The sequence below is a fragment of the Ailuropoda melanoleuca genome, chromosome 13 (genome assembly GCF_002007445.2).
Source record: "Ailuropoda melanoleuca isolate Jingjing chromosome 13, ASM200744v2, whole genome shotgun sequence".
In the NCBI taxonomy this organism is placed as follows: domain Eukaryota; kingdom Metazoa; phylum Chordata; class Mammalia; order Carnivora; family Ursidae; genus Ailuropoda; species Ailuropoda melanoleuca.
The window spans coordinates 70,980,864-71,001,976 of NC_048230.1; the positions used below are offsets into that span (position 1 = coordinate 70,980,864).

The following is a 21,113-nucleotide window of genomic DNA, read 5'->3' on the forward strand; positions in this document are numbered from 1 at the left end:
AGAGCCAGAGCTGGAGCTGGGAGGGAATTCATGGACTATTTGGTGGGAAAACCCTTAACACTTGCTGTCTGAGAGGAGGTGGGCAGAAGGGAATAGGAGGTAAGGAAGCAACCCAGCGGCCTGGCCTGGGGTCCGGGTGAATGATGCTGCCACCGGACGCGAGGAGCAGGTGCGGGGCAGAGAGGCGGCGTATGGCGTGGGGCCTGCAGAGGGAGGTCCTGGGGTATCTGTGGGAGGCCCCCCCAGGGAAGAGTTGCACAAGGAGTTGCCTGGGTTCCACACCTTTGTAGGTCCCCAGCTCTCAGCACACAGTGGTCTGAGGAAAGTGCTCAATGCGTCAACAATTCAGGACCTCTGATTCTTCCAGAACAGTCACCTTTGCAGCTCTTCTACAGTGAGGGCTTACTCTGTGCCAGGGGTGTGGCAGCCAGAGCTGAGAGAGCCTGGGCTGCCCTGGGGCTTTTGACAGTGAGAATGGTTTCAGAATGCTGGACTACAGGCTTCTTCGAGCCTGGCACCAGGGGTTTCCCGGGGCCTGAGGGGTCTCTCTTGTCTGGGAGAGGGGCTCAGGGCTCCCTGGGAGGTAGGGTCAAGTTCCAGGCATCCGCCAGTTTCTTTGGTCTGTTCTGCTGCCCAAAACTCTCCTGACCACCAGCAGGACAGAGAAGGGCAGGAGCTGTCCTTCCTGAAGAGGAAATGGAGGCACCAAAATCCAAAGACGGGCTGAAAGCAACATGCGCCTGGCCTCTTCTGCCCCTGGCACGTAGTTCTCTCTACTCCACTGGACAGGGTGTCCTCCCAGCAGCCCTGCTGACCAGTTTTTGGCCTTAAACTTGACACCTAGGCTTGGTATCAAATCTTGTTATTCTGAATCTTCTATTTCTTTCCTTGTTTGAGCCATCGGACAAGGTAGGCTAAAAATCACCTAAATTCAACCCCTTCTTCTTATGGATGCAGCAGCAGGGGCCCTCAGAGGTCCCAAGGTGCCTGTGGTGAGAACCCAGTCTTCCCTACCCTTGGGTGTGTGTTCCCCCCACTCTATCACACTGCTGCTCTGCCTCTGGTCCTAACCCCCACCACAGACTGCCTACGCTGCTGAGGAGCCCAGGAAGGAGCTTCTCAGCTCCACACCATCACTGGGAGGAGGTGAGGACACTTACACAGAAGGCTCCTTTCTTCCACCGATGGCCTTTCAGAGTACGGTACAGACGGCCAGCAGAAAATCCACCAAACACCCTGTGGGGAAATGGTAGGGATCCACACCAAGGGGACTTGTTAGCTGGAGTGCAGGCTGTCTGTGCCAGCCCCGGAGTCCACGCAGACACACCTACCCCATGAACATGAAGAGGAAGCAGGCTGTGGTCATGAGAGCTCCCCGGCTGGAGGGTGACAGCATCCCGAGCATGGCCACGACTGTGGAGGGCGGGGGAGAAGAGAGACAGTCAGGGCGGCCTTCTCCCTTGGCCTTCCCGACAACATACTCCCTTGCTCTCTACAGAAGACCAGTCTTAGCTGGGGTTCACTGCGGAGGAGCCGCTGCTGGCCGCTGGCTGGCCCCATCTTCACGGCAGCTTCCAGCCCACAGGCCCCTTGCAACCAGCCTGGCTGAGCTGAGAGCATTATGAATGCCAGCTCACTGAATCTGCCTTATCGGCCCTGAGACATGGAGGCCGGTTATCCATTTCTCAAACGAGGAAACTGAGGTTCGCAGAGGTTAAGTCAGTTGTCCAAAGTCACAAAGCTTAGAGGCATGAGCCTGAGAAACAAACTTAGGCAGATCAGCTGCTAAGCAATTAGATCTTAATTATGTCACTATGTGCGGTGATGAATGCTAACTAAGCTTACTGTGGCGATCACTTCACAACGGACACATACAGCAAATTACTGTGCTGTACACCTTAAACTTACACAGTGTTATATGTCAATTAAAAAGTAGTTAAAATGGTAAAAAAATTTTTTTGGGGGCAGACTGACTCAGAACGGTCTATAATGACTATATATTAGGATTTTGGGGGGTTGTTTTCTGAGAAAAGACCTGATTCCCCTCCCAATCCTGGTGTTGACTTGCATAAGTCACTTAACGCCTGACTGCTGCGGGAGGCCAACCTCACAGCACTGATGTGTGGCTTTGCTGACAGAGTGGACGTGGCAGGCGATCCACAGAGCCGGAGAGCTCTGAGGGGCAGCAAACCATCAGAGCCCAGTGCTGAGAGGAGCCAGCCTTCCTGCTGCCATGGACGGCCCTGTCTGGCTCAGTAATGCCGACTTGCCCCGTTCTCCGGGGGCGGGGGGGGGGGGGGGGCACCACTCTCTCAGACTCAGGCCTGTGCTCTCCAGTGACAGGACGCCACCCCCAGTCCCCCCAGGCCCACTCACAGATGACGATGAGGATCATACAGAAGAGCTGAATGCCTGAGCCCAGGAGGGAGCTGAGGATCATGGGGTACTGGGGGGGCCTGAAGACGTCACCGTGCACCAGCTTCCAACCAGACTCCTCCATGGTGTCTTCCTGCAGCAAAGGGTCAGAAGTGAGGCTGCTTCCTGGGGTCCAGAGGAGGCAGTCCAGCAGGGACCACGCCCCCTGACCAGGGCTGAGGGTCCCTCAGCGGTCAAGCAGCCTCCACTCTGACAGGATTGTGAGTGACATGAGATAGTACTCCCCAGAGAAGTGTCGCATGGAAAAGGAGGGCACACGCATGAGGCTTACGGCTGCATAAAAGGCAAACCTCCTCCCCAGATTCCACAAGCCTTGTACATGGAAAAATAACGTAAACATCAACACACTGAAATGTTAACTGTGAGAGTTTTTGAGTGGTGAAATTCAGAAGCAATTTTTTTTAACTGATTATGAAAGTAATATGTGCTCTTATGTAATAAAAAAGTGAAAAAAATTTTTTGGCACATGGCATGCTATTTAAATGAATGAAAAGTAATAGGTGTTTATAGTAGATAATTTCTTAAAAATCCGGAAAGACTGAACGAAAGTCTAAAACTCATAAGAAAACATTCAAAAAATTTTAAAAAACCCAGAAAAACATACAAAATACAATAATTTATACTCCTGGCATTTAATGATACCACTGTTTTGATGCATTTCCTTTAGCACTTTACGTGTGTGTGTGTGTGTGTGTGTGTGTATGTATATGTATATATAATTTTTAAACACTAAAACTGGAACCAGACCCTATTTACTGCATACTTTGTTATTTTCAGGTGATGTTTGATCATGAGCATTTCCTCATCTCCAATAAGTACTCTTTGCAATTAGTATTTTAATGTCTGTACAACTTTCCATTGTATAACTGCACCATAACACAACCAATCCATTATTATGGAATATTAAGCTACATCCAGTTTATTTAAATTATAAATAAAGCGATAATAAATATTTCTACACCAAGTCTTTGTGGTTTAGATGGCTTCCTTCAGAAAATTCTAGAAGAATTACTGGGTCAAGGCAAGTTAACTATTTTATAGTTCATGGTGTGTACAGCCAACACATAACTTTTCAGAAAACTACCAGTTTATACTTGCATGGGTGGCATGGAAAAGTGCTTAGCTCACATCAACCTTGCTGCCAATGACTACTATATGAAAACACACTTGGACTGATGTGAAGGTCCAAAACTGTCTTCTCATAATTGTGTGAATCTGTATGTGTGGGGGGGTAGCCATCCCTGAGGTAAAAATGGTTTTTCACACGTTTACTAGCCATGTATAGTTCCTAGTCAGTAAATTTTTTGTTCATTCTCAGATTAGAGATTTTGGGAGTTTTAAAAACCAATTCTTTTAACTATTGCCTCTTTTTTCAGGTTTGTTGCAAGTACTGTTTGGCACTTTTCTGTTTTGTCTATATATTCTGACACGCAGAACAGTTTTTAGATTTTTTTTTTTTTAATAGGCCCCACACCCAACATAGGGCTTGAACTCACGACCCTGAGATTAAGAGCTGCGTGCTCTACTGACTGAGCCAGCCAGGCACCCCCAGTTTTCAGATTTTAAATGTCATATTCATTAAGTTTTCTTTCTGTGATTTCTCCCATTGCTTTTATGCTTAGAACTCAGAACACTTATCCCTATCATTTTGGGTCATTACACATTTTTTTTTCCTTTTCAAACTACTCTATGAAACACACACACACCTCACCCCGACCCTTGGTCTGGTAGGCCCAGAACGCGACTGCTAGTCTGCCCTCCCTCTCCAAGTCCACCCCCCAGCCAAGACCTCGTACAATGTCATCCTCCTTGTTGTAGTTGGCGATGTCCTTCCGGAGGGTCCGGATGATGATCATGCTCAGGATGCCTGAAACGAACGGCGTGGGGAGAGAGGCGTGAGCACTGCCAGCGGAGTCTCCTGGGCTGCGTGCCCTCCTGGGCCTGGTGCTTCGCCGAGTGACGGCTGGCAGGCGAGGCCTCCTCCGGTAGGCTGTGGCCAGGCAGCTGCCTCAGGCCCTCTGCCGAGCAAAGCTCCAGCCCAGCTATCCAGAGAGGGGCACGCGGAGGGTCACTCCCCTGGTAGGGGAAGGAAAGAGCCGCCAGGATGGGTTTGGGCAGGCAAGGGACACTGCTTTGTACTCCAGGGAGAACAGCGCCCCAGCAGCTCCATGTCTTGTCCTCCTGACCTCTGCAACCTCGCTTCCTCCCGGGCTTACCTCCCCTGCTGCCTCTGCTTGCCTGTTATTCTGTCACCAGTTCACAGCCTCCATGCCTCTACCGGGGCTGCTTCCTGTTCCCTTTGCCCGCGATGCCCCACTCTGCCCTGATGCCCGCTCCCACTTCAAGACTTACCCCAGGCATCTTCACCCTTCAACACCCCAGGGGCTCAGAGGCCCCCCAACTTGTACCTCCACAGCACCCTGGCTCCCCTCCAGGCAGAGAGTATAGTGGTTAAGATAATGGCTGTGTGACCTCAAGCTAACTTAACGTTTTAGGCTTGGCTCACAGAACTTGAAGGATCAAGAGATTTATGAAGTGCTTACTAAGATAGCAGCTGGCCCCTCAGTAAATGTCTAATAAAGAGCCGCTAGCATTATCTCTACTTCCCATGATACTGCAATGATCGGTTTCACTCCACCTCTGCCCACTACCCTCCCCCTGGCTCGCCAGCCAGCTTCTCACCAAGCTTGTCCCGCTGCAGGGCCGTGGCCTTTGCTGGACCAGTCTTTCCCTGGGTCTCTGAATGGTGGCTCCCCCCGATTCAGAGAGGTCTTCTCTCAAGCAGCCTTCATCCTTTCGCGAGAGCTGTGTATCTGGTCACCCTGTTTATCTGCTCCACAGCACTTACCACTATCCGGACTCAACCACTTCTCTGCTTTTTTGTCTCTCCCACCACCAGAACAGACGGTGAGGGGCTGGGCTTGCTCAACACCATATCCCCAGCATGTGGCACAGCACTTGCACAGAACAGGCAACGACGAAATCTTGTTGAATGAGTCAGTGAAGGTGTGCACGGAGAGATGTATCTGTCTTTCCCTAGGGAGCTCTCCAGAGCAGACTAAATCTTGTTCACCTTTGCATACCTGATGCTAGCACAGACTCTGATGTCTGTTTTTGACCTACACTTGGCCCCGAGGGCACCCTTAAGTCATGTGATGCCTCAGACCTTCATCTGTCACCCCCTCCTCTCCACCTCCCATCCCACAGATGTCTCACCTGATAGGAAGAAGACCACCACGACAGAGTTAATGATAGAAAACCAGTGGATCTGCACGTCACTCATGGTCAGATAAGTATCCCAGCGAGAGGCCCACTTGATGTCACTTTCCTGGAGGGGGAGGCAGATAGGGTGGAACTGAAGTGCTTAGAGTCAGGCCTCTTGCTAGGTAACTCCTGCCCAGACTAGAACCCTCCTCCCCTGCCGTGGGCTCCAGCCCCTTCTCACCTCCCAGTGTACAGAGTAGGTGAAATACAGCTGATTCTCCTTGCTGGGGTCAATTTCTTGGGGTGAGGAGTTGGTACCCTCAGGCAGGGTGCACGAACTCTTCTCATCTGCTTTGATGTCTGTGAGAGACAGAGACTCAGTATGTTCCTGTGGGGACCCATGCCACTACCCAGGGCTGTTCTGGGGGGGGGGGCGCCCTCAGGGGCTGCCTGCTGCTGGGACCCAGGGTATGAGTGGAGGCAACAGAGTTGTAAAACTTCCTCCCCAGAGCCCTGACCTCCCTAAGAGCCTTTGGGGCTGCTGGGTGTAGAGGAGGGGGTCCAAGTCCCTCATGTGATCTCTCTTCACTCAATTCAAGCATTCATGTATTCACTCAATCAGCTCCGCTGAACAGGAAAAACACCCCCAAGTCCTGCTATCATGTTTACTCATTCACCCGGTCCCCAAAGTCCCAGCACGTCAGTTAACTCAATCACTCAGATGCTTCTTTATCCATTTGCTCCTCCGCTCATCCTGTTACCTGTCCATCCATTCAACCAACCACCATATAAGAAGCACCTACTCTGTGCCCAGTACTCTGCTGACAGAAAATGGTGAGAAAGGAGAAAGAGTCTCTAAACTCGAGGAAATGGTTGAGGGGAGAGATGATGTCAAAATTATCACACAATAAACGTAAAGCTGTGCTCACGGCACTCACCAGAAGGAGAGGCAGTACAGTGCTCTGAAAGCACAGGATCTATGTCTTCTGTGAGATTTTTGGCTATGATTTTGTTTGAAAACTAGGTTCCACAGCTTTAAAAAGGAAAAAAAAAAAAAAAAGCCAGAAACCCATCAACGCTGTGGACAAAGGTCAAGCTAAACTGCTAAACTGAAGTGTGCCCAGGGGTGAGCAAGGGCGGACAGGTGAGAAGCCGGACCAGCTCCTATCAGGCCTATTGGGCTGGGCTCTCAGATCCCCGCACAACTGTTGACCCTGGGCCAATTTTCATCTCTCCCAATCACTTACACAGAGGAAGACAAACACAGAAACCCACTGCCTGACCGCTCTGTCTGCATCCCTGCCCCTTGTTCTTCAGCCCAGGGGAAGCTGGCTGGCTCTTCTGAAAGGCCCAGCCAAATCCTAGTCGCTGTTTGTTCTTGGCCAAGTCCCTAACCTCTCTGAGTCTCCGGTTCCTCATCTATAATCACCACACACTTCCGGGGGTTGCAGGGGGTGGTAAACCAGGAAGGTGCCAGGCCAGGACACAACAGATGTCAGCTCTCCCCTTGCTCCCCGCCTTCTCTCAAGGGAATGCAGTGATCCTACCCTGGCTGGGCCATTATGCCACACTGTGGCCTATCAGCCATCCCAGAATCAAGTGTGAGAAGACCCTGGGTGTGAAAGCCCAGGCCCATCCAGCCCTGCCCCTCTGGTCATACCTCCCCACTCACCCTCCAGCCTGATGCTCTGGGGAATCACCTCGAAGCGGACGACGCGGTACGTGTGCTCCTGGTCCTCTTCCAGGTCTTCCCGGTGGTAGTAAAGGATGAACGAGAGGTGATTGTGCAGGTAAATCTAAAACAGCAATGGAGAGAACAAAATACCTAGTAGTCAAGAAACAACCAGAAAATCATCCCAGCTATCAGGTCCTTCCCCTCGTCCAGCAGGCTCAGCTGTTTCAACCTGCCAAAAACACTCTCACAGCACTCCCCGCTCAGAAACGCTCCAGGGCTCCCGGGAGCTTACTAGATAAAAGCCCAGATCCCTTAGGCCTGGCATTCATGGCCTTTTAGCATGTTCTCAGACACCTAGTTCACCTGGTCTCCCCCAGCCCTTCCTTGCCCCATGAACAGCCTCCATACTGCAGCTCTGTCCCTGGCATTCACTCTGGCTAGAATGCCACCCCTGACTCCACCCAACTCAAGCCTCCCTATTTTTCAAGGCCCACCTCCTCCATGACAACCCGAATGCACAAGAAGCTCTTCTGAGCTCTGCTGGCATTGACTGTCACGGCACTAGCACATGAGTGATGGCAACCGGGACCTAGGATGCAGGGTCCTACATGGTCAGTTCTCTTCCCAGTTGGGACCGGAAGCCCTTTGAGGTCAGGGGCTATGCCTCAAAAGAAATGGTTTGTTCTTTATTTCCTACGTAGAGGGTGTTCAGTTTAGAAAATCAGAAAGACAGGAGAATCACTGTTACTGTCAGTGCCATTACTAGCATATTTCTCAGAGGCTGCGCTATAAAATAGTAGACACACAAATCATCTCCTTTACTCTGCGTAACAACCCCCAAGGGCGGCTGTGGACACTGCATACACGTTACAGATGAGGAATCAAATTCTCCGAGAGGAAACAGGTAGGCTCAAGGTCACTCAACAACTAGTGAGTGGTGGAGGCGGGATCCAACCCCCAGGGGGCCAGCATACTCTTGACCACTAGCCTATCTAGCCCTCTCTCCTACGTACTGTTGAAATTCCGTCTTTTTTTGTTTTTTGTTTTAATCTTATAAATATGGAATCTGACTTTTCAGGGACTGTGCCTTCCACTTCCTGTGTAGCATCTGCCAGTCTTGCCCAAAGAACAGACTCCCATAGACCACGCCCAGGGCCACCAGGAGAAACCTGCCTTGGCCACCCCACCTTTTGTTATAAACCTAGAGCTAAATATTTCCCCCTTCCCCGTGGCCCCAAGGGCTGGTGACTTACCAGGGGAAACTCCCCCAGCCCTTCGAGCACGCAGAGACACTCTACCTTGTTGACATCTGTGAAGCCGAGCCGGTAGCCGTGTTCAAACTGCACATCTTTTTCCTTCTTCTTGTCATCTCCTTCGCGGTTGGAGTAGAGCTCCAGCCGGGTGGCCACAGGCAGGTTGTCGGCAATGCTGGAAACCCAAGGCCCCGCTCAGTCCCCCTGGACTGCCTGTCCCATCTGTGTCCCACCCCACACCAACTCGGGGGCCGGGAGGGAGCAGAGGACAACTTACAGGTGGACATAGTAGTCTTCCGTGATCCGCTCGGCCACGAGCCGGCTCTGTTCCACGGTCAGGGTCACTGGCTTGCTGGACTGACTGCACAGAACCTCACACTTCTTTTCGCTGTTCATTAGCACCTGGAAAGGGGTGTTGACAATCCGGTCCCCTCTCAGCACCTCTCCTGCCGTAAGAGAGACACATGGATCTCAGAGCTTCAGCCCTGAGGTTGCTGAGGTCAGCAGAATCGTGGAGACGTTGCTGACTCGAAGGGCAGTTCTGCAGCCTGGCACTCGGTGCTCTACCCTACCTGGAGAGAGCTGGCCCCTCCGACTCCCACCTGTCACCCTCTCCGCCCCCTCTGTGACACCGCCACCAGACTCTACAGGGCCCATCAAATATGCCTCTGTGCCTCATGTGCCACTTCTCGCCCATGCTCCTGGGAAGCTCCTCCTTACCCTGCGAACCCAGCTTCACCCTCCAGGAAGCCCTTCCTGACCTCTTCAGGGCCGAGCCTGTCACTCTCTCCACCGGTTCCCCTCTGTGTAGAGGCAGCGTCATACAGCGGTGAAGACAGGACCGGCTACTGAGCCCTGGCTCTGCCACTTACTATCTTAGCAGTCTTGGTAAGTTACGTAACCTCAGTGAGCCTCAATTTCCGTATCTGTAAAATGGGGATAATGACAGTAGCCATCTCACAGGCTCCCAGTGAGAAATCAAGCATGAGGCACAGAGCATGCCGGCAACCAATACCAGCTTTATTGTCAGCATCGCCTCTGCACCTTTTCATATGCTGATGGTGTGACTTTGCACCGTGCGCTGCCGTATTAAGTGTTTGCCACCCGTGACTATGAGCTCTTTAAGGACAGACAGTGGTTCCCATTGATTTCTGTGCTTTCAGATCCCACTTCGGGCAGGGAGGGGGGTGGGGTAAAATCCAGCACCCGAGATTTTTAGCCAAAACAGGTTTTTACTTAATGAACTGGCACAGTCGCTGCAAGCCTACCGCCTCAGAGTGGCCAGGCGCCAGGCGTGTAGGCGCGGAGCTCAGGGCTGCCAACGACAGCCAACGGCACCATCATCCTGAGCTCTTCCAACGACTCTACCGGGATGATGGGGAAGCTGAGGCAGGCTGAAGACTGACCAAAGCCAACAGGCGGGACTAGCACCGGCACACACACGGGGTCCCACACGGGCTTACCAGCAGGGACCTGCCTGGACACGGCCCTCTCTGCCTAGTCAGTCATCCCTTCATCTATTCCCTCACTCCCAGCATCTACCTGGTACTGCTTATGGGCTGGGCCCTGAGGATGCAATGCTGAACAAACTCACGGAGCTTATGGTCTAGGGAAGACAGACTTGGTGAAATCATCACATAACAAGAGGAACCCGCTCTAGACATGGGGAGCAGGTCTAGGAAAGTTTCTCTGAGGAAATGATGTCTGATGTGAGCTCTAAAGGAAGAGGGGCATTGACTACGTAAAGAGACAGAGGAAGAACATTCTAGACAGAAGGAACAGGATGTGCAAAAACTCCTGGGGGGTGGGAGACGTGTGCCGAGCTGCAGAGGCCTGTGTGGTTGCGACACAGGGAGCAAGGGGAAAGTGACTTAAGTTGAGCCCAAGAAATGGGCTGGAGCTGGACCTCGGGGCCTGTGGGCTGTGCTGGAAGTCTGATCTTTATCCAGAGATCAAGAAAAGCCTGTGAAGGGTTTCTAACGGGGATGGAGGAAGACATGACCTGATTCTGATGACAGAAAGATCACTCTGGCTGTTTCGTGAAGAAAACACAGAAGATGCAAGGGACTGGCTGGGGCGATGCCACTCAGTCACGCAAGTGAGTGAGGGCGGTGGCCGGACTGGGCGGTGCTGAGGGTGAAGCCAGCACGTGGATTCAGGAGCCACTGAGCGGGAGCAGGACGAGTGAGCAGTGGTGGGAGACTGAGGTTTCTACAATAGGGTGCTAGGTGGGAAAACAGAAAGAGGAGCCAATTTAGACGAAGGCATTTTTTCAGTTTGGATATGTCAAGCAGGCAATTAGACACCCAAATTCCAGGCTCCAAGGACAGGTCAGGGCTGCGGACAGAAGCTGTGAGCTGCTGGCGTACGAGCAGTAAGTGGCAGGGTGCTAACTGCACCCTTGGGCAAAGCAGCAGCCTTGGAAGGTATGGACGAGGCACTGAGAGGAGAGGAAGAGGGAGACGAAGGGCTCCCCTTCCCCCCATTTTAGAAGCTGAGTAACACAGTCGAGTCTACAAAACCCAGGAGTGGACTGGCCAGTGGAAAGCAAGAATGCCAGTAAGGCATCTGCACGGTCTGCTGTGGAAACGATTCGGGTCCCCTTCTTCATTTCACAGAAGACGACACTAGAAGCAGAGAGGAATGGTGACTTGCCCATGATCACACGAGGGGATTATCGTAGTACTAAGCTCTTGGGCTCCTTCCTCCACACCATGCCCTACTGCCCACTTTTTTTTTTTAAAGATTTTATTTATTTATTCGACAGAGATAGAGACAGCCAGCGAGAGAGGGAACACTAGCAGGGGGAGTGGGAGAGGAAGAAGCAGGCTCCTAGCGGAGGAGCCCGATGTGGGGCTCGATCCCATAATGCCGGGATCACGCCCTGAGCCGAAGGCAGAGGCTTAACCGCTGTGCCACCCAGGCGCCCCCCTACTGCCCACTTTTTAGTCTACAAGGAGCTTACTTGAGGAAAGGAAGAACATACACAGAGAGGAACAAGGCTGTAGACCAAGTAAGCAGGTATCTCTCCTTGATATTTAGAAATTAAATTTACACCAAGAAACAAGGCATGCTGGTCTGCAACAGCTCATCTCTAATACGCAAATGTTCCTTTTAACTTTTTATAGCTGGAACAGATCGCCGGCCACACTAAATGAGCAACAAGCTAGGAATGTGGACCCTATAAGAGAGTCTGAGGCTGTGGCCCAGTATGTCTGCCTCAGACACTCCCACACACGCCATGGTATGGAGCTCCACAAGCTCTACCCTCAGACAGCCCAAATCAACCTCTGGAGAAGGCAGTCTGGACAACAGAAAGAATTCTGTCTTTAGAGTTAAAAAAAACCCTGGGTAATATGTCAATTTCTCTACCTACTAGCCATGTGACCTGTGGAGCAAGTCTTTTAAATCCCTGATGCTGCCGTTCCCGCTACTACGAAATGCGAGCAATCATATTGGTGAGTGACTGGGGCAAGGAATTATACCGTATACCTCCTTTGCCTCACTTCCCTTACCTACGTTGAGGGGATAGTAAAAAGACCTACTTCGCAGAGGTGTTGTGAGAATTAACGAAGTTAAAGCACAGAAGTGCCTAGAACAGCACCTGGCTCACGAGAGCCCTGTAAGTATTAACGGTGGTGATGATGAGAACAGAGTACAAGGCTTGCCATCCATCAGGTATTTAACCAAGGAATTTTCTCTTCCATTTAAGTAGGACACTAACATTGACTGAATCCTACTGTGTCAGACACTGGGTCAGAAGTGGGAGAGAGAGAGGAATATAAAGCATGATCCCTCCACTCTAAGAACCTGCAGGCCATGAAGGGAGGCACTCCACAAAGACAGAATGAGATACAATATAGCAAGGTAACTTTTGTACATAAAAGCTTCCACTTCTGTGAGGCAGAACATTCCCCAGCTTCATGGAGGATGCAGCAGAGGCTCAGAGAGGTTAAGGTCACCCAATGTCACACTGAGGTGTGCCCAACTGTTGAGCCATGGGTTGCCAACGAGTCCATACCAGCTCATGGGCAAGGGAGGAGCTGTTCTGAGGGTCCTTTGACCAAGAGGACAAAGCAAGTCCAGTTTCTCAGGCAGAGACAAGGTGGTCAGAACACGGCGTGGTATGGAAAGGGAAAAGAAGGGTAAGCGACTGGCAGGCGGAGCAGCCCAGTCAGTCAGGGGAAGTCAGCCCAGGCCCCGAGACAACATTACGAGGCAAGACGAAGAGACGGGAGGTACCGCGGGCTTTCGGTTAAGCTGACTGCAAGGCCTGCCTCCAGCTGGTCTGGGACATCCAATACCTGGTCGTAGATACACTAGTCAGCTAGGGGTTCTGGAAACATCTGAGCCAGGGGTAGCTCTGTCAGAGAAGGCAGACCTTTTGGAGGCCTGCTCAAGAACCAGTTCTCTCCTTCCTCCTTCCTAAGCTATAAGAGGAAAGTCTCCTAAGTTCCTTGAGGTCAGGGACAGCATCTACCCACATTTTTATCTCCAGGACTCAACACCAAGATGGGCACAGGGTAAGTAGTAACAATCGTGTAGGGAATAGAGGCTTCCGAATGTCTTTTGCTTTAAGCCTGAAATTCTACCAAATGGAGAATTATCTGAATTAGAATAAAATGACTACTATTTATGGAACACATATGCCAGACACTGCGCTGGGTGCTTCTCACATTATTTGAGACAAGTCTTGCACAGTCACTTAGCAAGAACCACGGTGATGTCTCTGCTTCCTTTAGGGCCAGAGGTAACCACACGCTCTCTTAATTAAAAGCAGAGTAGGTTGCAGAAGCCATGAAAGAGAAATCAAGGGAGAGCCGGTCTGAGCAGTAGCCAAGGGCTGCAACTCTGAAGTCCGACTACGTGGACTCCAAGCCCAACTTAGCCGTCAATTAAAACTATAACCAGAGGCAAGTCACTGAACCTGTAAAATGGGTATAAAAACAGCAACTGCCTCCCAGGGCTGTTATGAGGCTTGAATAAGCTGCTATGCATGTAAACGACACAGAACAGTGCGCAGCTCACAGTGACGTCAGGGTTAACTGCTACCATCACCATGTAAAGATGCGGCTTCCCCTCAGGGACAGGCTGGCAGCGAGAGAGGAGAACTTACCCAGATTCTCTGCCTTGTAGGTTATTTTGCTGGGCTGGCAGAAGGGCAGCGAGTAGTATTCATAAGGTAGCTGCGTTCGAGAGCTGGTGAGCTTCACAGCCTGGTGGGAGAAGAGAGGCTGTTGTTCGTCAATCCGGAAACCCCGACGGCTGTTTGCATAATCCTCCCCGGTACCCACACATCGTTGGTACACTTGGTAATGTTATCAAATTAACTCAGCAGATCACAGCTGTAGGATACTAGATACTACCCAGTCTACAATCCTGCATTATTTCATGATCCATTTTGTTTTAGACTACATTATAGATTTTGCTTAAAATCATAACCAAATTCAATACAGACTGAGAGTCTGATATCCCTTGACCCTATAATTTCACTTCTGGGCGTCTTTCCCAAGGAAATAACTCCAAACGAGGGTAAACTTTAGGAACAAAGAGGTTCACTCCTTCCTCATAACCACAGTGCTCTCCCGGCCTGCAATTCTTCAAGGCCATCCCGCTCTCTCCCGCCTCAGGCTCTGCGCCTGTCTGGCGCCTTTGCACATCCAGGTCCCAGCTTACGCCCCTCGCCTGGAAGTCCTCCCTAACTAGCTCATCTAAGGGAATGCCCCCATTTGCTCTATTCCAACACGCGCAGTTTCCTGGGTAACATGTCTGATAAAACATAATTATTTTGTTTACCTGTTGCTTTAAAAAAACAGTCTCCTCCTAGAATTTAAGATTTAGGCTCCATGAGGACAAGGACCTACAGAGCCAGGCACACAGAAGTGCTCGTTAAATGTTTGCTGAGTGACGGAAGAGAGGAAAAACGATCCCACAATGGGAAACTGGTCAACAAACCATAATATACTCATTCAGTGAAATATTACGCAACCATTAAAAACAAGGTTTAAGAAGACCACGAAGGAGAATGTTCAGGAAGTGATATACGCATACAGAATACAGCTCTGGAAACGGTGACAGTCATAGGCAATGCCAAACCACAGATAAACAGAACTAATCAAAACGTTACAAAAAATAAATTCTGGTCCACATGCAAATAAAATTATCTTTGCTATTTAGAAACTACCAACCATTCCCATGCACCATCTAAAAAACTGTCAATAATTTTTAGAATGTAGGTCCACAATCCTTATTTAAAACTCATACTTTGGGGGGCGCCTGGGTGGCACAGCGGTTAAGCGTCTGCCTTCGGCTCAGGGCGTGATCCCAGCGTTATGGGATCGAGCCCCACATCAGGCTCCTCCGCTATGAGCCTGCTTCTTCCTCTCCCACTCCCCCTGCTTGTGTTCCCTCTCTCNTCGCTGGCTGTCTCTCTGTTGAATAAATAAATAAAATCCTTAAAAATAAATAAATAAATAAAACTCATACTTTGGAATTTTTTTGGTTTTAAAAGGGGAGTATGGTCAACACTCCCTAGCTGGGTCTGGGGCAGTACCCCATATTTAATGACTATTTGTGCAAAGAAATGCAAAAATATTCATTCTAAGTGGGACAAATGAAGTCAAACATTTCAGGCCAAGTCTTGTCTATGAGAGCTTAGAAAACTGGGTTTCAGAGGTTTTTAGATGTTGGACTAAGGGACTGAGGACTACTATTAAGCATTTCATAAGCTGCTTGAGCCAAAATGGCCAAAAAGTTACTGCTTATTATAGCAGCCTGTTATTTTGTGTTTCTTACATTCTCTCTTTCTGGATCATCAAAAAAGAATTCACATTACAAAGAGACTGAGGTCCCACCTTTATGTTCCCTCCTCCCCTCCTGCACCTCTTCCACCCAAAGTGTACCCTCTCACACCCCTAGCCTGGCAGGTCTGGAAGCCAGAGCCACCCTCTCCTCCTTGTGCCACAAGCTTTGCTCTGGAGGGGGCTTTCAGCAGAAGCACTGGGAGGAAGGGTACTGCAGTAGGTAAGAGATGGAGTAGTTAAGGACTACCCTATGCTTTCCTCACCACAGGACCCTGGGCAGTGGTTTCCTTATCTGTAAAATATACAGTAACTCTGTGACAAATATACAGTATCTGCTTCAGAGGGTTCTTGGGGGCATCTGAGTTAAGTCACCCATAATGCCTGGTATGTAAATAACCCTCAATAAATGTTACCTTCATTACTCTTCCTGAAAGTTACAAGTCTGACTTGGGAGGAAGAGATATGCTCACAACAATGCAACACATGTAATGTTGCATTTACTCATTAATCATTGCTTAGTTCTAAATGAACTTTTACAAAAGATTTTATTTATTTATTTATTTATTCATTCATTCATTCATTCATTCATTCAGAATGAACAGGGGGAAGGGGAGAGGGAGAGAGAATCTGAAGGAGACTCCACGCTGAGCACAGAGCACGACACAGGGCTCGATTCCACAACCCCAAGATCATGAACTCAGCTGAAATCAAGAGTTGGACACTCAACCATCAGAGCCACCCAGGCACCCCTAAATGCAGATGCTTTTGAACAGCCATTCATCACACATATTTATCCACCCTGCTATGTATTAGGAGTTTGTAACACAGCAATGATTGGGACAGAAAAGATCCGAGCTCTTTTAGAACTTGATTCCTAGCAGTTTTCTTTTTCTTTCTTTCCTTTTTTTTTTTTAAACAAATGTATTATTTACACATTTATCCTCTTAACTGGTTAATTCCCCCTGGATAATCACAAGTTGCTTGTATGTGATGCCCCAAATAAGCATGACATGTAGCAACCTGTAATTTCACTAATACCTAAAATGTGACGGCAAACAAAGGGGCGTGTACATGATGGCACACCCTGTGGCTGGTCCTTTGTGACCCTGTCTTCTGCTTCTCCTTTTGAACACTGTGATGCTCAGGAAAAGACAAACACTTGATTTTCATGCAATCTTCCTGCTTTGCTTTTGCACAGACCAGTAAAGACGTGGTTCAACACAATAATGAGGCAAGAAATGTATCTTTATTTTAGAATTTATTTTCATAACCTTATAAGTTTTGTTAGCCCTTTTTACACAATCACTAAGGGTCTGAAGGACTACTTAGAAATTTCAACTACACATTACTTTGCCAAGGGAGGAACAGTGTGGTAGTCAAGTAGTGGGGGATTTACGGAGGTGAGAGAATGCCAAGTGTCCTACACTGTAAACACTGCACAGGAAAAAAACCCCAGAAAAATACCAAAGTATTAAAAGTGGTTATATTTGGGTAATGACAGAGGAGAGTCCCTTTGGCTGGGAGCCCTTGTACAAGGTTACGCCCCTGCCCTGGTGGTAGTCTATATCCAATGACTGGTTCACGGAGGGATACAGAGAACCCTTCAATCTGGAACAACTCCAAAGGGCCAGCCATTCCCGTTCCAGAGCTTCCCACAGGCCTATGCTATACCACAGCTCAGTGTCTCCCTCTGCCCAGTCCTGCTTCCCTCACTCCCTCCCAAGTGGGACCCTGAGGGCCGACCCAGTCAGCCTGCACCGTACCTCCCCTCTGGAGTTTGTGCCCTGGGAAACCAGGTCCGAGAAATCCACCACCAACCCCCATCCCTGCTTGGGGCTCTGAGAAGGCCACCAACACAGCGCACTGTGAAAGGGCCATTAATCAACATGCCAGCCTGCCTATTGTCCCCCATCAACCATAGTTTAAGTGACTCCTTCCCCACCTTTGCCAACTGATTGACCCACAGTGGGCATCTAGCTTGAAAAGGTGCCTGGTTAGATGGCTTCTCTCTAGACTTGAATCATTCATGCACCAAATTGCCTCATCTACCTACCACTGATCTACTATTTATTTGGATCTGATTCATTTTTAGGGAAATACATTTATTTAAGGAGCTAATACCATATCACTATTAAAAACTGAAAACCAACAGCAGCCATAAAATCATGAGTTGAAGTAGCAGCTATATTTCTTAATATACATTAAAAGAAAACAGGTATTAAAATAAAATAAATCTGTCAACTACTTAAAATCATCTCCTATACCACCATCAGACAGGCAGGATGCAGTCTGGAAAACCCGAATTAGAGAATCCAGCCGGTGGCACAAGCTGCAAGTGAAAACACAGAGGCCGTAATACACTGTGTATGCACAGACAATCTGAGTCATGTGGACAGAAGCTGGGAATAGAGAGGAGGATGGAGCCAATGAAACAGGGAGGCAGGCTGAGAGGGACAGACAGACACACAGACATACACACCTAGAAACAGAGACACATGTGAGGGTAAGAGTGAGAAACACAGACATGGAAAGAACCAGAACCGAGCCAGAGCCAGAGCTGAAGAGAAAGAGAGGGATACAGAGCGAGAACACACGCACACAGGCAAAGCTGCAGAGTGGGAGAGACAGCTGAGGAGGCAGAGCTCCTGGAACTGTGGGCTCCCCTAGGGCACTCCCTTTCCAGCCACCCAGCAGGCTGCAAACCCACTTTTTGCCACGGTGACTGGCACTGGCTTTTGTTCTCTGTAAGCATGGGATGGACAGGACCATCTCACCAGGGTCCTCCAGCCAGGCTGCCCAGCAAAGAAGGCTCCAACAGTCCAGCAATGCACCTACCTTGATTTCTACAGGGTCGTTCTGGTGGAAGTTTATTGGTGCAACCCCAGGGACGTAGAAGGCGCGTGTATCATACGTGAGAGAGAGAAGCAGCAGGGACCACGGCAACCAATCCTGCTTGGAAGAAGAGAGGTCGTAGTTGGAATGCGGTAAAGAAGTAAGTATCTCTCTGGGGCAGATCAAGTCATAGCACCCTCACATGTGCTTTAACTGACCCGGTCTATCCCCACTCTGTAAGTGCTGTCTTCCAAATGCCCCCAAGAGTCCCACAAGGCACTGATTCTGCACTTCCAGAAACAAGTCACAAAATGAGTGAAGTAATTAATGTGGGGGCAAAAGGGAAGACTGTAATACAGTAGCCACAGCTCCCCACTTCCAGATAGATGTTCTTTCCACCATTTCACACTGTGTCACTCTCCAGTATAGCTAGCAGGAAACAAAGCTCCATGATGGTCCACCAATTCCCTCTTCTCTATACACCAAGAAGCTCACTTGGTCAGGAAGCCCCTATGTGACCAATATATTTTCCTACAAGCCTTCTCCAGATTGTACTGACCTCATCATCTGCCGCTCTCCTCCTCACTCAGCCCCAGCTACACTGGCCTTCTTGTCTCCTGTCAGCAAGCCCTTCTCTACCCCTCAGGGCCATCACCTTTACTGTTCCCTCTGCCAGAATGCCCTTCCCACAGATACCTCCGTGGCTAATCTCATTCCTTATTTTATTCAGGTCTCTCTCAAATGTCAGGTCCTCAGAGAAGCCTTCAGTGCCGATCCTACCTAAAATAGCACCCTCAGGGCTCCCGCTCCCCATCCCCCATCCCTGTACTCCATTTCTCTTCATGGGCTCATCTACAAACACGCACAATATGCATGCACACGCTCGTATCATGTACAATACGCATTTGTTTATTTGTGCAGTCTGTCACCCTCCACTCGAATGTGATCTCTGCGGGAGCAGGGACTGTGTGTCCCCAGGGCCTGGCCCCCAGTGGGCACTCAGTAAATGACCTACGTGCAGGATAGTCACCTGGGAATTAAGGCAAGAAAGACCAATTACAGGCCTCAAGAAATGCACTCCATCAAAACATCTCTTTCCCTTAGTTAGCAACATGCTTCACCCCCTCAAGGAACTCGAAGAGCTTCCTGATTCTCTCTCCCCATCTGTGTGAACAAGGAACTCATATCCAGACACCTGGATCCCCGACTCACTAGTGCTCCTGCACCTGCCCTCTCTCCACCCCCTGCAGCCCTGCAGACCCTCGTTTCACCCACTGGTCACTGGCCACAGCTTCTGACCACCTTGCCTTCACAGCCCCTCCATCCTTCAAGTTACTGCCACACACACACACTCACTCTCTCTCTGTCTCACTCAGATGATTCTTTCTGGAACTCAGTTTTATACGGAATCAGAATTACTCAAGGGGCTTGCCAAAAATGTAGACTCATCTGCATTTTTACCAGAAGCACAAGCTGGCTTTAATGGTCTAAGGTTCTAAGCTTGGTGCACTTTTTGTAGATACATAGCTTGGTCAAAGTCGTTTGTTTATTTATTTATTTATTTATTTATTTATTTATTTATTTGAGAGAGAATAAGCATGAGCAGGGGGAGGGGAAGGGGGAGAAGCAGGTTTCCTGCTGACCCGAGAGCCCCATGTGAGGCTTGATGCCAGGACCCTGAGATCATGACCTGAGCCTAAGGCAGACGCTTAACCGACTGAGCCACCCAGGCACCCCCACCCCAAACTTTTAAGTTTAAAATAAATTTAGATTTACAGAAGAGTTGCGAAGATACTGTGAGATTTCCCATATACCCTTCACTCAGCTTCGTCTAATGTTAACATCTTACATAACTACGAGCGGGCAAGGCTTTTAAAAAATAGCTTAAAATGTTTTGAAAAAGTAGCACATATACAGTAAATAACACAAACACAGTACAAATGGGTATACCATGAAAAAGAACTCTTCCTCCCACTTGGGCTCCCCACAGACAACTGCTCTCACCAGTTCCTTGAAAATCCTTCTAGAGACATTTTACACATTCACAAAGGGAAGGGATTAGTTGTAGTATGGGTTTGCCTTGAATACAACAACGAACAGAATTTATTCTTTCTTTCTGTGACGGGAAGCCTACTGACTGTGGGCTGGCTACAGCACCTGCATCTAATTTCCTCTCGATCTGATAATTTCCTCCAATTGACCTGTTGTCAGAAGATTCTGGCCCTCCCTCCTTGGAACCCTGTGCTAGGCCTCACTGGTCAGTCTTTAGAAAAATGAGCGCTTCAAGTGAGAGAAATAAGCCCTGTCCTCTTCATACATAAATTCCAGTTAACTGAAGTACAAGGAAAACCAATCCGGCAGTACCGGCATAAACTGCTACACAAAGTTTGTTTAAATAACCACCACAACAATAACTCAACTCCGAATTTTTGAAAAATGATGCAGAAAACAGATAATCCTCTCACAAAGATACTATCAACAAACCACAAATCAATTGATCTTAGAGGAAGGATCAACAGATGAAAAATGGCAAAGGATATTTCATTAATGTGCTACATTCTTTGAATAATAGAATTGGCAACCAAAAGCAATTCAGAAGTTCAGTTTAGAATTAATGACTGCATCACAATGACACTGTCAATTTTAGATATTAAAATGTCGCTGTTTTGATATTCTCATATCGCTAGAGGGATAATTACAACACTTCTGGGGGGGCAATTTGGCATTCTATCAAAAGCCCCCCCCCCAAAGTGTATACTCTGACCCTGTAATTCTACTTTGAGACATGTTAAGAAAAATATGGCAAATATCCCAAAATGTACATAAAAGGGTGTTCACTACAGCATGATTTAAAATAGTGAAATCAGGGGCACCTGGATGGCTCAGTGGGTTAAGTGTCAGACTCTTGGT

The 21,113-nt window shown here is 49.1% G+C and overlaps 1 protein-coding gene across 3 annotated transcripts in view; it reads right to left on the reverse strand.

Moving 5' to 3' along the window:
* TM9SF4 (transmembrane 9 superfamily member 4) overlaps window positions 1-21,113 on the reverse strand; it is a 52,158-nt gene that overhangs the window by 11,446 nt on the left and 19,599 nt on the right. For 2 of the 3 annotated variants that reach the window (XM_002918276.4, XM_019798650.2), the window contains exons 2-12: window positions 18,207-18,320; window positions 13,685-13,784; window positions 8,846-9,014; window positions 8,614-8,743; window positions 7,313-7,436; window positions 5,882-6,000; window positions 5,653-5,764; window positions 4,233-4,303; window positions 2,377-2,509; window positions 1,332-1,413; window positions 1,161-1,236 (exon numbers count right to left, since the gene is read on the reverse strand). In XM_002918276.4, coding sequence (XP_002918322.1) covers window positions 1,161-1,236; window positions 1,332-1,413; window positions 2,377-2,509; window positions 4,233-4,303; window positions 5,653-5,764; window positions 5,882-6,000; window positions 7,313-7,436; window positions 8,614-8,743; window positions 8,846-9,014; window positions 13,685-13,784; window positions 18,207-18,320 — 1,230 coding nt within the window. Of the gene's footprint in view, window positions 1-1,160; window positions 1,237-1,331; window positions 1,414-2,376; window positions 2,510-4,232; window positions 4,304-5,652; window positions 5,765-5,881; window positions 6,001-7,312; window positions 7,437-8,613; window positions 8,744-8,845; window positions 9,015-13,684; window positions 13,785-18,206; window positions 18,321-21,113 lie in introns of those variants that run through there. The other variant, XM_011223724.3, reaches the window with a different exon arrangement.